The 18,227-nt window shown below is 32.4% G+C and overlaps 1 protein-coding gene across 3 annotated transcripts in view; it reads right to left on the reverse strand.

Moving 5' to 3' along the window:
* GABRG1 (gamma-aminobutyric acid type A receptor subunit gamma1) overlaps positions 1-18,227 on the reverse strand; it is a 94,318-nt gene that overhangs the window by 26,525 nt on the left and 49,566 nt on the right. For all 3 annotated transcript variants that reach the window (XM_032274079.1, XM_032274078.1, XM_032274077.1), the window contains exons 4-7: positions 7,213-7,433; positions 6,280-6,362; positions 1,175-1,312; positions 915-1,067 (exon numbers count right to left, since the gene is read on the reverse strand). In XM_032274079.1, the coding sequence (XP_032129970.1) occupies positions 915-1,067; positions 1,175-1,312; positions 6,280-6,362; positions 7,213-7,433 (595 nt within the window). The remainder of the gene's footprint in view (positions 1-914; positions 1,068-1,174; positions 1,313-6,279; positions 6,363-7,212; positions 7,434-18,227) is intronic.

Raw genomic sequence — 18,227 nt, forward strand, 5'->3', positions numbered from 1 at the left:
TAAAATAACTGTCTCATAATTAGTCACTTATTTTGTGATATGATTTGATTATTGCAATAGATTGCCACGGAAAAAGCAAAAGTCTGTTTTGTCACATATGAATTACAACTACGCTGTTAATCGATGTTATTGTACAGACAACTCTCAAGTATTCACAGAATAGGTACACATTTTATGTACAACAGAAGCTAGAGAGCTTCTTGTTTCTTTCAGCTACTTGCCCGTTGGAGCTGACTTCACTGGCTTATATAAAGGTGAGATGGTTTCCATTTTTAACTACAAAGAAGTTTCTATGTGATTTCTATGATAGATCATAAATAATTCCATCTAAGTATAGTAAAATGCAGGTCACATAAAAATGACAAACACAATGTTTGAGGCACATAGGTCTCTACTTGAAAATGAAGTTCTCTTGGGTGTCGAAACAGAGGTGGTGGCATAGTTAGTGGACAAATCCATTCATGCCTTAATTTTGTTTCCTTTCATTGTTTCAAATTATAAGAGCAGGTTATTTCAAAGTCATCCGCACACTTCATTAAATAAACAGTGGTTATTAGAGACTCAGCAATAACGTAAAATAAAATCTTGGTGAAAAGTGGTAGAAAATCTCAACTCAAATAAGATTTAGGGATTATGTATGATTTTCATGTATCAATTCCTGTGATGTGCTTCCCTTGGCCTTCATTAGAAGAAAAAAAAGAAAGAATTTTCTAAAATTTCAAGTTCATTACGATTCCAGTTTCTACTTGTTTTTGTACATATCTCTTTCAATATGGTATTGTCCTATGGTTTCTGTCCATTTTTACATGATTGTAGTCTACAATAATATTTCTAATAAATATGACTATAAACTTTTATCACATTAAATTATTTTTTTAATTTAGGACATTATAGCATAATATTACGGGGCATACCCAATGATGTTCTTGCAGGCACTGCATCTTTATTGATCCAAAACGACACCCAAGAAAGAACAACTGTCAGAATGCATGGAATGTAGGTCTGAATAGTGAAATATCCCATTCTTCTGCTCAGGTCAAAAAAAATTGTCATGATAACATAATCCCCTGGAAAAAAAATATTTTGACTATAAAATATAAATCTCAATCCATATATTTAAAATACAAATGTGATTTAATGCTAGCATAATTCACTATTTGAGTATTGTCTTTACCAGAGATTGTGTGAGAGATTTCAGTTGAGTTCCGTAACCCTACAAAGGCAAACTGATATAATCTCCAGTATTTAGGATCAGCCACTTCTACAGAGGGCTTTTTCCACTTATATTCAATTTCATTTTTAGGGTATCCATCTACAGAAAATATAAAAATACTTAGATTAGCAAGATCCAAATTTGATAACATTGTAATACCAACATTATCCAATGGTAAATTATTGGAGCTTCTTCCTCCTTTTTTATTATAAGATATGCCAAACATAGAACATTTGCATACAATAAATATAAATAAGCATAGTTTAATGAATAATCATACATGAATCAAATAATGATAAACCATGTAACCTACTTAAATTAAGAAATAGAACCTTGCTAACATATAGGAAACCCAATATGTCCACCCCAATATAGTACTCTCTTTACAATCTAGAGGTAATAACTATCCTGATTTCTGTGATGATCTTTTCTTTTTGATACATATTTTTCATATACATCTTTGAAACGTATAGCATAGTTTGGGTTACTTTGGACTTTATTTTATCATTGCCATACTTAAGGCACTATTTTGCATATTTTTTTCTTCTTTTTCCTCATGCTACCTTGTCTAAGAACATCTTTTTAAAATATATTATGATAGTCATCAACGTTGTTATATGTTGCTAAATTTCTTCCCTTGTAAAAACATATCAAAATTTATTCATTATACTGTTTTAGACATTTGTGATATTTTCTGTTGGCTATAACCAACATTGCTGCTAGTAACATTGTTATACATGCATCCTCAAACATGTATATGCAAGGGCTACTCTAGGATATACACCTAGGTATGGAGTAGCTGGGTCATGGGTTACATATAATGTCAACTTTATGAGGTAGTGCCAATATGCCAATCCTTTTTCCATGGAGCACATACTAACATATTCTCTCTGTCTCTCTCTCTCTCTCTTTTAATTGAGACAGAGTCTCACTCTGTCACCCAGGCTGGAGTTCGTGGCATGATCTCGGCTCACTGCCAACCTCTGCCACCCAGGTTCAAGCAGTTCTCATGCCTCAGCCTCCCAAGTAGCTGTGACTACAGGTGCTCACCACCATGCCTGGCTAATTGTTTTGCATTTTCAGTAGAGACAAGATTTTGCCATTTTGGTCAGGCTATTCTTGATCTTCTGACATCAGGTGATCCACTCCCCTCGGCCTCACAAAGTGCTGGGATTACAGACGTAAGCCACCATGTCTGGCCACTAACATATTCTCTTATCAGCCAGAGTGTGAAAATTCACATGAATGCACATTCTCATTAATCTTGATATATACAGCCTTCTTCATTTTTACTAATCCATGAAGTGTGTTTTGTTTCACATTCTCCTGATTACTAATAAAACCCAGCATTTAAAAAATACGTTTATTAGATTCTTGGACTGCTTCTTTGAGGAACTGCTTGTTCAATTGCCCATTATTTATTTTTATTTTCTCTTATTTTTCCTCCTTTTTTTTAAATTGTACTTTAAGTTCTGGGGTACATGTGCAGATCTTGCAGGATTCTTGTATGGGTACACACATGCCGTGGTCGTTTGCTGCCTAAATCCCCCTGTCACCTACATCAGGCGTTTATTCCAGTGTTATCCCTCCCTAATCTCCCCACCCCCTGCTACTCCTCCCCTAGGCCCCCAGCCCCCAACAGGCCCCAGCGTGTGATGTTTCTTTCCCTGTGTCCATGTGCTCTCAATGTTCAACACCGGCCTATGAGTGAAAACATGCAGTGTTTGTTTTTCTGTTCTTGTGTCAATTTGCTGAGAATGATGGTTTCCAGATTCATCCATGCCCCTACAAAGGACATGAACTCATCCTTTTTTGTGGTTACATATTATTCCATGGTGTACGTGTGCCACATTTTCTTTGTCAAGTCTATCCTTGATGGACATTTGTGTTGGTTTCAGGTCTTTGCTATTGTAAACAGTGCCACAATAAAATACGTGTGCACATGTCTTTATAACGGAATGATTTATAATCCTTTGGGTATATACCCAGTAATGAGATTGTAGGTCAAATGGCACTTCTAGTTCTAGATTCTTGAGGAATCACCGCACTGTCTTCCACAATGGTTGAACAAATTTACACTCCCACCAAGAGTGTAAAAGTGTTCCTATTTCTCCACATCCTCTCCAGCATCTTTTGTCACCAGATTTTATAAATATTGCCATTCTAACTGGCAGGAGATGGTATTTCAGTGTGGTTTTGATTTGCATTTCTCTAATGATCAGTGATGATAAGCATTTTTCATATGTTTGCTGGCCTCATAAATGTCTTATTTTGAAAAGCATCTGTTCATATCCTTCACCACTTTTGAATGGGTTTGTTTGGTTTTTTCTTGTAAATCTGTTTCTGTTCTTTGTAGATTTGGATGTAAGTCCTTTGTCAGATGGGTGAATTGCAAAAATTTTTTCCCATTCTATCGGTTGCTGGTTCACTCTAACGATTGTTTCTTTTGTTATACAGAAACTCTTAAGTTTAATTAGATACCATTTGTCTACTTTGGCTTTTGTTGTCATTGCTTCTAGTCCTTTGTTAGTTATTTGTGCTGAAAATGTTTTTGTCTACTTTGTAGATGTCTGGAACAGAGGTATCTCCTTTTATCTTTCAAAAAATATATTTGCTTCTGCCTTCTGTCAGGAATGTCTTTGAAGACTTTTTGAACCAACCAAGTGAAAAAAATTGGGCTAAAAATCTACTTAAGGGTAGACTCATAATTAGATTCTCTCAAGAAGAATTATTTCACCCTGGTATACTGATTTCAGAGGCAACTTCCCTTTTAGCTTTTGGGGTGTGTGTGTGTGTGTGTGTGTGTGTGTGTGTGTGTGTGTGTGTGTGTAATTCTTCATGTGATCTCAATTGCCCAGACTTTTATATCCCAACTTTATGTGGAGATTATATTCTATTACACTTCCATCCTACAATACCATCAAAGAAAAACTTTAATGAAATTATCACGTTTTGTTAATGTCTTCAGGTCATAATAGGCTGCAAATTTACCTTCCTTGTTTATAGTTTTCATATAGATGTTTGTAGCTAAAAAGTTATTTGCATTTGTTATCACATACATGTTTTTAGAAGATTTCAATTGTATAAAATTTTTGTTTTCAACAGAAAGATTGGTCTACCACATTACAGAAATAGAATCCACTAATTAACTTGAAATTTCAAAACTAGTATATCCAATATTTCCACAATAATATATATTTTGCACTAGGATCTATATTAGTCATGAAATAGTTATCATCTCTGCTGATCTATTTAATAACCTATTTTGTCTTTCCTCTTCTCCATCTTCTTTCACTTGCTCTTTAGGGGTGTAGCCATCTTGATTTACATAGTTTCTTTCTTTCTTTTCTTTATTTTTGAGATGGCATTTGGCTCTTGTTGCCTAGGCTGTAGTGCAATGGCACAGTCTCGGCTCAGGTCAACATCTGCCTCCCAGGTTCAAGTGATTCTCCTGTCTCAGCCTCCCAAGTAGCCTGGATTACAGGTGCATGCCACTATGCCTGGCTAATTTTTTGTATTTTTAGTAGAGACAGGGTTTCATCATACTGGCCAGGCTGGTCTCAAACTCCTGACCTCAGGTGATTAGCCCGCCTTAGCCTCCCAAAGTCCAGAGATTACAAGCGTGAACCACTGCACCTGGCCTCCATAGTTTCTTTCTTTACTTTAAAAAAGTTTTAGAGGCAATAGAATATAGACATAGTATACAGCAGTGTGGGCAGAAATAAACATGGTTGGCAAATAGCCACTCTGAATCTTATGATATTGACTTTTAAAATTGGGACTGTAATTAAATCTTCCACACATATTTGTTGTGAAATAGTAGGTGTAGATGGCTTAATTCTCTACTGGACCCATGTAGATTGTCTAAAAAAATTAGCTATCATTATTATATGTGTGTTATTGACATCCAATTATATTCACAAAGATGTATGATTAATTACCATTGACAACAATCAAAGCACAAAAATATCACATGAAAATTTAAGAATGACTACTAGAATGAAGTACAGCAACTGCTATCAACTATTTGCATACGAACTTTTCCTTGAGTAATCCTATCAATCATTTGTTGCTCTTTGGCTGTTTTATTCATTTCGAAGTTGCTGTTTAAAAATCAAAGCAGTACATAGCTCATTAATATAAAAGAATGCTTTAATGAGACAAATCATTAAGAAATTTCAACATCATTAATAAAAGGCAAAAAATATATGGAAAATTAGTAAGTCAAAAAGTAGGGTTATACTTATGAATTAATTGTCATATTACACTCTACCACTAATAGATTCTAGAATGAGATATGTGAAAACCACAAATTTTAAAAGAAGGAAAATAGCATCTGACAATTTGTCTGTATAGGCAACCACATTTTTATAAGTCATTTTATGTTTTTAAGACAATTGTATGTATCTAGAAAAACACTTTTATAAAAATATGTGTGAGGATAAGTATGTTATTAAATATGAAATAAAGTTAATATGGCTTTGGAAAGGTTATAATTATTTTCTTGAAAGAAAATATGAGGTTTGTATACTAAAATTATTCAGCTCTGACCACATTCATATGAATCAATCATTTTTTAACTAAAATCAACTTATTTTTACCTTGATTTTTGATTTACTAGTCTCAAATATTTGCTATTCATGCAGTAAATACTGTTTGCCAAGCCAATATTTGAAACTGATTTCAAAATCTAATGTAATAAAGTTAAATCTTGCCTCCAGGAAAATGAATATAATTTGAATCAACTTTTTTATGTGTGGCTGTGTAAAAACATTTGAATAAAAATACTTCAATACTCCTTTAATAAAAATAAGCAAATAGCTTTGGAATAAAACTAGAAGCTATAAAGAATGTTTTAGTAAAATATATGCATTCACTACACGTTAATTGAAGCCTTTTAGTTTAAAAGCAAGAAGGAAATATATTATTTGTAATTATTTTATCTAAAAGAATTGAATATAATTTTCACTTTTGAAAATTATAATTTGTTTTATTTCATTTCATTTTTAAATAAACAGTTTCTAAGGATAAAATTCTATGAAATTATCAAGTGTTTTGTCACTTACAGCTTGAAAATTCCAGTGGACAGGAATGTTCATCCATAGGAAAGTTATGAAGCTGAAGATAACATTCTGCATTAATTGTCAGTCTATTTAGATGGAAAAAAAAACATAAATAAAAAGAAATCATTTGAAGCATTAAAAATCTCTTGCCTAATTTTAAAACAAAATTCTGTCATATGATAATAGATTGTGACATATTAGAATATAACAATGATTCTAAAGTCTCAAAGTATTACATAGTAATAATATTATAACATTTATATATAAATATGATAATTCTAACAATTTCCTTTTCAGTCAACTACGTTACCTGTGTATACACTTCAATATAATCTCTGTGTTTACATTTAGTATTTCATACTTCAATATCTTCACAAATACCCATGCACAAACACATGTGCAAAAACAACAGATTAGCCAATTATAAATTGTTAAGTATGGTAATTTTTTCTCTTAATTTATTACATCTTTCCATGAAGGATGGTTCTTTATAAGCAGATATGTTCACGGAAATGAGTTAAATAAACTTGAACCTTATACACCAACCTTCATTTAATCCTTTCTTAGGAATGTTTTACTACACCATTGAAAATTAGATATTATAACATTTTATAGCAGGGTGGGTTTCTAGAGAAAATCTTACTCAATTATTTGCATTGCAGATTAAGAAAATCATAATATGTATGCTGCAACTTCTTCTGCTTCCAAGGAAGAAAATAAGAGAATTTTTCTCTTTGTTTTTAGTCCTTTCTACGTAATAATATCTTTGAGGTTTAAAAAGTATTGCCAGAATATTTCACTATTTTATATTTTAGCATGTGAAAGGAGGTCCATATTTCTGGCTTTGCAACTTTGAGAAAGGAAAAATTAGGAGTTGATTAAATATTAGTATGGAAAATAAATGAGAGCAACTGCAGATTTTAAAACCAATATTACCTCAGAGTATATAGAACTCGTCCATCATTCCAAATTCGAAGCAGACGATTAGGAGTTGTTATCCAGTGAGCATCAGATTTTCTTGAGTTTCGGAAGAATGTGTCAGGAATCCAAATTTTTCCAACCATATTACTGTTAAGCATAAGCACTTTCATGGTACTATTGAATTTTAAACGACTGTCAAACCAGGTTTGGGCAAAAATTATATCTATTGTGTATTCCTAAAAGATAAGAAGAAGAGTAACAACATATTAGAAAATCCACTATTTTAGTTGTTTCTCTCAGCTGTTTGAATTTTTACATTGTAAAGTTTCTCAAAGTAAGTAACAGTTAAACTCAGTCTTTTTGAAGAAAAAAATGCAATTATTTTAAACTATCTTTTCCTTTGCACGAGTCATTTAAAATAAAATCCAAGATTTCTAGTAGTTATTGTTGCCCAGTGTGGCTTTATTCTTTTTTATTTTATTTGTGTAAATTTTACTTAAAATTTTATAGTATGTAGGATATACTCATGAAACTTAAAAGCAAATTATCTTAATTTTAACATTATATTAATTTATACATAGAGTTTGTCACAAAAATCATAAACAAAAAAATCTAGATGCAAAAATTAGCCAATGTTGCGTAAGAGCCCTTATATTGTTCTTTGTCTAAAAAGTTAATTCCAGTTATTTGTGTCTACTTTTAAAAAAATGTTTGAAATTGAGCACTTATAAAATGCCAAGCATATGTTAAAAGCTTTGCATGTGTCATGTCACTAAATCCTTATTGCAACACTGTGAAATATGTACTACTATAATAATTACTTTGCAGTAACATGTATTACTAGAAATATAAAATAATTCTTCTCACACCAGCTGGTCCGAAGGTAGTGAGTTATCTCAACCGATTGTTCACAGTCAGTTACAGATCGAACTCCTTGTTCTACTGTTTCCCCCTTTCTCACTACTGCACTTGACTAGTCTTTAAAAAGTAATAATAATAATAATAATATTAATAAAAAAATTCTTCTCACACCACAGAACTAAAAAGCAGTTGATACGGAAACTGGGTGACTGCAGGCTAAACTCGAAGTCCCCACCCATAACAAATGCATATAATGACGGTTGTCAAGAAGTCTGATGGGTTCCAAAGTTGGAGCAAAGCCTTTGTCCATAATCAATAAGTAACTGTAATTAGGAAATTTCATGATTAGCAAAGAACATTCGGGAATAGATAACTAGATATTATCTACCTTTGATATCCTGACAAAATAACTGCAAAATTATAAGCATTTAAAATAAATAAAGTGAATAAGAATGCAACGGTTAATGCTATGAAGGAAAGGAAGTAAATATATATATAAAATACATATATATATGTGTGTGCACATATGTGTGCATATATATGTGTGTGTATGTATGTTTGCATGTGTGTGTATATAACTTTGATATCTAAAAGAAGAAATAAATTGAAAAATATGAGGTATTATATAAGTTACTTCTGGTGGGAAGGACTGATTACTTGTACTGGATGTCATATTAGCAATTGGCCAATTTTCCTGAAGGAAAATATTTAACATAAGAAGTGGAAGTATAATTGGGAATTTGTCCAATAAAAGAAAAACGGAAAAAAAATTATGAGAGATTAATTAGAAAACAAACCAGAAGTCAACTTATTTATAGGAAGCTAGGTAGAATCCCTAGGTTCTGGGTAGACTACTTAAAATTACAATTTGCTTAACTGGAATATAAAAATAAATTGAGAGGGTACCTCATTTTACCTATTTTGGTTGAACAATCTTACAGTTCTGGAAAAGCATATACATAATAATTATTTAAAATTAAATAAAGCCAAAAACTATATAATTGAGTATGAGGTGTGTTTTATAAGGGCTTAAATATATGCATGCATAATTATGAATAATTTCTTCATATAAAGAAGTAATGTGTAATCATTCAATAATCTACCTACATATTTAACATCTATTTAAAACATGAAGTTTTTGTGCACAAAAATGCTTACATCATGACTCCATCTTTACATAGTTTTGATTGCCATGCTAAAGTACCTTAGAGAAGGAAATAATTAAAATTTTGGTTTTTTTGCAACTTAATATGGGATGACATAAATCAAACTGTGCTGTGGAATACAGATTGAAAGTACTTTTGCAACCAGGTAAGCCTTATAAATCTGATAGCCACAACCTTGGTGATATACTGTTTTTATAGTGCAAGCTGAGTCATAAGGCAAACCACATCCCATAATTCATAATGATTCATATTTATGCTGTAGATGTTTAATTATCTTATTGATTAATGTTAATGGAGTAATACATAAATTGTGCATGCATTTAGGAGACCCAAGATAACCTTATATACAATAACACTGGTGTATTTACTTGAACCTTGTGAAAAATTCTTGGACAGCTTCACTGAAGTTGTCATTAATCCCCACTCCACATGCCTGGATCTAAGACCAGATGTCTTGTCTTTGGAATCAGTTATAATTTATGGAAGCAGCCTCTTCACCTGACACAAATGACCAACCATTCAGTCTAACAGTGCAACCTACACTAATGGCATGGTATCTAATTTTAATAGCAAATACAAACAGACAGAAGACTCATACACCTTCTATGGTAAACTAAATGCCCTGGAAAGAGCATTTATTCAACATTATTTCCCAGAATTATGTTGTATTTTTGCATGAGATCAAACATCAGAAAATACTTGATACCACTCATGATTGTGGCTAGGCAAATATTCAACATTGGTTGGTAGGGGGAATGTAATGCTACTTGGCAGTTGTACTTAGCTGTAGTGTTCCTAACTAACAGGACATTAAAGGTGGCACTTGAGAACTAATTTGTCTAGGGCTGGGATTTCCAAAGCAGCTGTCAATACCACTTAGCAGCTGGCAGGGCCTTCTCTAGAATCCTTGATTCTGGAAGTGCTAATCACCATTAGAAGACTTATGACTTCCAACAGATCAGAAACAGAAAAAGTTTTCTACTCACAGCTGTTCCTTCAATCGAATATCAAGAAGAGAAAGACATATGTCTTGATAATCTGACATTCATAAGCCCTTTGTAGAAGCTAATACTTCTAAGCCCTTATAAATTGCCAATTTTTAATAAATGCCTCACTGATATAAGATCATTAAAGTCCATGTCATATTACATGTAATCAAAAAAAAATCCAGTTTTGTTTGCTCATTTGTATTACTGTAATTTCCAGAAAATGACCAAACTGCTCTTGTTCTTCATGTCCCTATTCACAGGTTTTAATAAGAAGTAAGCAAAAGAAAAACATAAAATGAAACTTCTATTTACTCAGAACAACAAATACAAAAGCTTCTAGGATAAACATTTTGAGATAAGAAACAGTGCACTTAAAATTTGACATCCAATGTGTTTTACAGAATGTACTGTATCTCCTTGCAAGTTAGCTGACAAAACAGCATTAATGAATAAGTGTGAAGTGAGCCATTTTGATTCCTAACTTAATAAAATCAAACCATAATTGATAACTGTATAGTGCAGTCTCATTACTACATTGTCATTTTGCAATTATGCACTGTATCTCACATTTCAAAGTACTAGTTAATTCAGTATTACTGTCTTTCTAGTAATGGGAGAAACTTCACACAAAATTCAAGACCTGCCAAAGCAATTAACCTATGTGCATAATTTAATCATTAAATTTGATTAATCCTGATTTGTTCTTCCTATGCTGTCATTAATGTCTTCCAAAAGTGTCTAGTCACATGGCAAGAACAGAATGGTGGACTTAATAATTTTTAGCAGTAATTCAAATAATAGAGCTATAGACATGTGAAGAAAAAGTACAGTATAGTTAATCCACAGGACAAATAAACACCTTCAGTGGTAAAAGTATATAGGTATCAGCTCCAGTTTGCTTAATTATTGTACAAGCACCAACTTCTGAATTCTAGCAGGATAAAGTAAATAAAAAATTTGGTGTTCTTCTACCTTTGAAATAGAAAAATAAGGAGAAAAGAGGTTATGCCAGTTGCTTAAAGCATTGAAGTCATCAACAATACATGAGAGAGATTCAAAAACTAGACACATATTCTGGATTCAGCTACTAACCCTTTGTGCTCTCTTCTTATGTCTATGAATGTAGATTGTCAAAGGGACATAACATCATATGCATTTATCAATTAATTTTTTACAAATTTTTTTTTGCATTTTTATTACTTTTATAAAGTACTGGGTTTATAAAGATGAAAATGAAGACTTCTTAGTTTGAACATATACATAATATAACTGGAAATTAATAAAATGTAGAAGGGATATAAAGAGAAATAGAAATAGTAGAGATTATTTTTAGTTAGGGGAAACTAAGAAAGACTTCCTGACAGAAATTGCATTTAACCTGAAATTTGTAGGACTAGGAAATATTTTGATTCCTGCATCAATTAGTAAATGGTGGGGGCTGGAGAAGACAAAGAGGGAGTAAAGTGCAGGGCAGAATGGAAAATAAACAATGCAGGCCATATATAATGAAAAAGTAGCATATTTTCTGTATGTCATGGAATGTACATTCCTCAAATACACAGGTTATCCTACATCTGGAAGAGCTTTTTAGCAACTATTATCTAAAATTATCTATTTCCAATAACAGACCCTGGTCCCTAGAAACAATTCTGAACACTGCAGTGAGAATAATGAACTGAAAATCCTAGTACTTCATGTGTTAATTTTCTACATCATACTCAGTCATGCATTTCATACTGGAAATATATAACTATATTTTCAGAATATATATTGTATAATATTCTGTATACAAGTCCAAAGAGTAAAATATTGAACATTATATTCACAGAACAGCTAAACTCTACTGAAGATGCAGTAATATAACATGTAGGGTTTTATAAACCTGATGAATGAACTCCCAGTCCTTAAGAAGTTACAATAAAATAGAGCAGACAAGGTCAGTTTCCAGAGTTTGGAATACATATATATATATTATATATATTATATATTATATATATATTTTATATTATATATATATATTAATATGCCATATTATATAATATACAACTATGTAGTTACATACTATATATTAATACATTAATATTGGCATGGGAGATCTGGGGTGGAAGCAAGGGAGCAAGCTACTCTGTGACTTGTGTTAGTAACAGATAACAATACTCCACAGAAAAACAGCCAACAGGAAAAATGGGTGGACATGTAGATGCTGACTGATGGAGAGGTAGAGGGATAGGTAGATGAGAGAGAGAGAAATGGAAAAGAGAATTAAATCATGTGATATTGTAGGAGCTGGAGAGTTCAAAATCTGCAGGACAGACTGGTAGCTATGAAACCGGGGAAGAGTTGATGTTTCAGTCTTGAGGCCAAAGGCAGTCTGGAGCCTGAGTGCCTTCTTCCTAGAGAGACCTCACTCAATTTTTCAAGTGCTCATCTGATTTGTCGAGGCCCAACTACTTTATAAAGGGTAATCTCCTTTACTCAAAATCTACTGATTTTAATGTGAATCGCTTCTAAATAAAATTTTCACAGCAACATCTGGACTGGATAAATGCAGTCACGCACTGCATAACAATGTTTTCAGTCGATGATGGACCACATGTACAACGGTGGTTCCATAAAATTACAATGCAGTTGAAAAATTCTACCACCTAGTGATGTTGTAGTCATCCTATCATCCTAGCACAACACATTGCTTACATCTTTCTGGTGATGCTGGTGTAAACAAACCTGTTGTGCTGCCAGTTGTTTAAAAGTATAATATATAAAATTATGCACAGTACATAATACTTGGTAATGATAATAAATAACAAGGTTATTACCGGTTTACATATTTACCATACAATATTTTCTATCGTCATTTTGGATTATACTCTTTGTACTTTATACACACACACACATACACATATGTACACACATAACAAATATATATGTCAACTGTAATATATATATGTACATAACACATACGTATGTTAACTGTAAAATGATAGAAGATATGGCTTGATAAATACATAAACCAAAATACACACACACACATATTATATGTTATATATATTTTATATATTTTATAATGCAATACATATTATGACTTTACATATTTTATGTATCTGCATACATGTATGTATATGTAACATATGCATGTTAATTGTAAAAGAGCCTCAGGCAGGTCCTTCAATAGGCATTCCAGAAGAAGCGTTATTATCAGATCAGATGACAGCTCCATGCATGTTATTGCCCCTGAAGACCTAGTGGGACAAAATGTGAAGGTAGAAGACAATTTTGATGATGATTCTGACCATGTAGGGTAATGTGTAGATTTTTAAATTTTTAACAAAATGTTGAAAAAACAAAAAAAATTTAATAGAAAAAAGCAAATGTTTACCAAATAATTACACAAAGAAAATACTTTGTACAGCTGTATAGTGTTTTTGTTTTAAGCTGTTCTTATAAAAAAGTCAAAAAATTTGTAATAAAAAATTATAAAAAATTTCAATAAGCTAATAATAATTTGTTACTGAAGAAGAAATTTTAGAAATAAATTTAGTGTATTCTAAGTGCATAGTGTTTATAAAGCCTATGGTAGTGCACAGTAATATCCAGGCCTTCACATTTACTCACCACTCACTGACTCACCCAGAGCAACTTCCAGTTCTGCAAGCTTTCAGTAATAAGCCCCTTATAAGGTATACCATTTTTATCTTTTATACCAAATTTTTACTGTATTTTTCTATGTTCAGGTATGTTTAGATATGCAAATACTTGTTGCGTTACAATTACCTACAACATTGAGTACAATGATACTCTTTACAGGTTTGTAGCCTAAAAGCAATAGCTATATCATATAGTCTCAGTATGTTGGTTTGTATAAGTACATTTTATGATGTTTCCACAATGAAATTGACTAAAGATGCATTTCTTATAATGTGTCACTGTCATTAAGTGATACATAACTGTATTTGGGTACCATAATCTGGCCAAGTTGACAAGTAAAATTAACCATCACAGAGCTATTAACAGTAGGAATAGACACTCATGGATTCAGAACACTTTTACAAAAATTATCCACGTTTCTTCTCCACACAACGGACAATTTATACTGTGCCAAAAAGAAACATATTCCTCCATCTCTTCTTCTCTATGAAAATCCTCATTCTTGTCATTTTGTTCCATCTCTTGATCTCAGTGAAGTTGGATCCATATTTCTCATTATTAAATGTAATATATTACATTTAATATATTACATATATATACATTATATATTACATATATAAATGTAATATATTACGTTACTGCCAGGCGTGGTGGCTCACGCCTGTAATCCCAGCACTTTGGGAGGCCGAGGCGGGTGGATCACGAGGTCAAGAGATCGAGACCATCCTGGTCAACATAGTGAAACCCCGTCTCTACTAAAACTACAAAAAATTAGCTGGGCATGGTGGCGCGTGCCTGTAATCCCAGCTACTCAGGAGGCTGAGGCAGGAGAATTGCCTGAACCTAGTAGGCGGAGGTTGCGGTGAGCCGAGATCGCGCCATTGCACTCAGCCTGGGTAACAAGAGTGAAACTCTTGTCTCAAAAAAAAAAAAAAAAAATACGTTACTTATAGGATGTTGCCTCTATTTCTCTGCAATTTGAGCTTGATCTGAATGACCATGAAAACTGAAAAGAAATGATCAGCACTGAAAACATAAGATTATTGGGTGAAGTTTCAAGAAAATAAGGACTGCATAACCATTGTGATGCTAGCTTTATATTGCAATGAACTATTCAATTAAATGAGATAATAGTTGGGTTTACCTGGTTTTTAAACCTATTTTAAACTTACTTTGTGCTGAAAATCAGTATTGATTTGAAATGGAGCAGTTCTTAATAAAAATACTCATATTTGACAGATTTTAGATATAATAAAGATAATATGATTTTTATTTAATATCTAGCAACCTGGCAAAAGAGTAAAGTATTTCATGAAATCAGTTTATGTCAAGAGTTGTCAAATGTCCATGAAATAATTTTAAAATTAATTATCCAAAAACATGTAAATTAAATGAGCCAACTATTTTTCATAATTTAGAAAGGTTTTCATAAACCTTTATTAAATTCAGTTCAAATATATATATTTGATAGCCCTTCATTTAAGCAGAGAAAGCTAATATAATTCCTTTCACAACATTTTAATTTGCTTTCCAGTTTCCATCAAATTTTGTTTGCCCAGTGACTATCTATATTGCCAAACTCTATCTTGTCATTTTTTCCTGCTTTTTCCTCATTTTATTTGAGATACAAAAAAGTCTTTCCAAGATCATACAACACGTAAGAGGTTCTGATCATGTAGTCCACAAGTTTAACCTCTTTACCATAACTCAGGTCATCCATAAGAGACAGATTTTTAAACCAGAGAGATGAAAATCATATTTTTAAACCAGAGAGATGAAAATCATATCACAATTACTAGTTTTGGTCACTTATTTCATACTTACCTTTCTTTCATCTTGTTTTTTACTTTAATGGCATTTGTATCTTTGTTATTACTGTGGGGTATTTGGATGAATAAATGAATGAATAAGTCTAACCTGAAATGAAGCACGCTTCCTAAGGAAGAAACACAGTATAACAAATATACAAAAGATTACTCTTATTCATGGGGATACATTTCAATATCTCCACTGAATGCCTGAAACCTCAAATAGTTGTGAACTCCATATATGCTATGTTTGTTTCCACACATACATACCTATGATAATGTTCAATTGATAAACTAAGCACAGTAAGAGTTGCCCACAATTAATAATAAAGTAGAATTTTAATAACAAACTACTGTAATGAAAGTTCTGTGAATGTGATCTCTACCTTCTTCTCAAAGTTTCTTATTGTACTGCTCTCACCTACTTTTGGAGCATTGTTGACCACGGATAACTGAAACCACAGAAAGCAAAATCACAGATCAGGAGGTACTACTGTATACACACACTCAAACTATACTTCCCCATTACAGTTTATCACCAATTAACAGCATGGTAAGAAATTCTCTGTGCTAAATGTTTGATATTCAGATGAAGGCTCTGCTTCCTAGAAAAGCCTCACCATCTCTAGGCAAACATGTTTTCTATCCACATGTGCAGCATTTCTTATAGATTGGTCCAGTGCTAAACAGCTAGATTAATTGCTGTATGATCTGAGTGGGAAAAGTGTTTCTACATCTGTGACTGCCCTGTACTAAAAATATTTTCCTGACGTCTGAATTAGTCTGTCTATCTGAGCAAGACAGAACACTATATTTGGAAATGATATACTTAGAAATAGTCCACATGACTCATCTTTTAAATTATTTATATTATTACCAGTTTATAAAATTCTTACTGCCGTCCACAGTCCAACTGCAGAAAATGAAGAATTTTCCAACATTGTATCCTGTGAGTGGGGCATTATTTGCACTGTTGTCAGAGCACTTTCTTCCTCTGTTTACCTCAGAAATTTGAATCCTATTGTGCATACCACAAATCTAGGTACACCTACCAGGAAATTCAAGGATTATCACACAATTTTAACAATTTCAATTATGGTAATTTGTTACCATTTTTATTACAGCAAAATGTCAAAAGTCAAGACATATAAACAAGTTTTCTCTACTTCACATTTTAATTAAACTGAAGAGCAGCTGATAGTTCAAATTCATTGCCGATCTAAGACTTAAAACTTTATTACATTATTTTAAGCCTTTGCATTCCTAGATATAAAAATAACACATTGAATAAGGGATAAGTTATTTTAATCACATACATAATTTAAAATACTTTCCAGCTAATCAATAGAACAAATACTGACTATATACAAAGTATGCATTCTAGTAAGAAGTAATGTGTAATGCAAAGAACGCTGATTGGATGGAATGAGGAAATTTTGTCATAATTCTGATTCTGAGACTTAGTAGTGTAGGGTGCTGACCAAGTCACTTATATACTCTCATTGGCAAAATGTGGGCACAAGGCAAGATTGTCATGATTGTCTTTTCCAGCTCCAAGACTATGTTCATGAGAACATTATAAAATGTTAGAAATTAACATTGTTTTAAAAGTCATACCTATAAACAGGTATAAAGCCTAACGTGGACATGGTTTCTTCCAATGACTCTTCCTCATAAAAATATTTTCAGTCTATAAATATCATTGTTACCTTCATTTAATCCTACCTAATCCCTACTAAATTTATAGGTGAAAATGGCTTAGATTAGGAACCTCCCAATCTGGTTGACTAGAATTCTCTGATAAGCACTTTCAAAATCATTTTTATTAATTTTTAATATATTTTAAATTCTTTTTTTTTCTAATATTTTATTTTAAAGAATTAGAGGCAAGAGCTTCCTGTGCTGCCTAGGCTGGTTTTGAACTCCTGAGCTCAAGTGATTCTTCTGCCTTGGTCTCCCAAAGTGCTAGGAATCCAGGCATGAGCCGTTGTGCCCAGCCAGCATTTTCAAAATTCTAATTCCAAGTCTCCATCTCAGATCACTTTATCAGAATCCCCAGGCTTGAGAGCTTGGCTTTTCTTTTTCACAAAAATTGCCTTTAACCTGTCTATCACTTGGGGTTATGAAGGTTTGAAAAAGTTTGGCTTCATATTCCATTTCTCCATCAAGGTGTTTATATTTACAAAAAGAAATCAAATAAAAGAAGAACGAAAGGTCCTTGCTATACAAAGTAAATTATATCTAATTGCTGAATTCTAGAACGTTTAAGTACATTTTGGAGTTTATATCAGACCTTTTGTAGAAATATGGATGGAATCGGGGGTCATTGAATAAAACAAGTCAGATAAAGAAAGATACGTACAAATATTTTCATTTATAAGTGACAATTTAAAAATGTGTACACGTGGATGTAGAATGAGTGCGAAATGAGAGACAATGGAGATTCAGGAGGCTGCAGTAGCAGAGGGATTTTGAAGATGATAAATTACTTAATGGGTAAATGTACATTATTGTGATGATGACTACCCTAAAAACCATGACCTCACCACTACACAACCTGT

The sequence above is a fragment of the Sapajus apella genome, unplaced genomic scaffold (assembly GCF_009761245.1).
Source record: "Sapajus apella isolate SASKATOON/1434 unplaced genomic scaffold, GSC_monkey_1.0 scaffold5, whole genome shotgun sequence".
Lineage (NCBI taxonomy): Eukaryota > Metazoa > Chordata > Mammalia > Primates > Cebidae > Sapajus > Sapajus apella.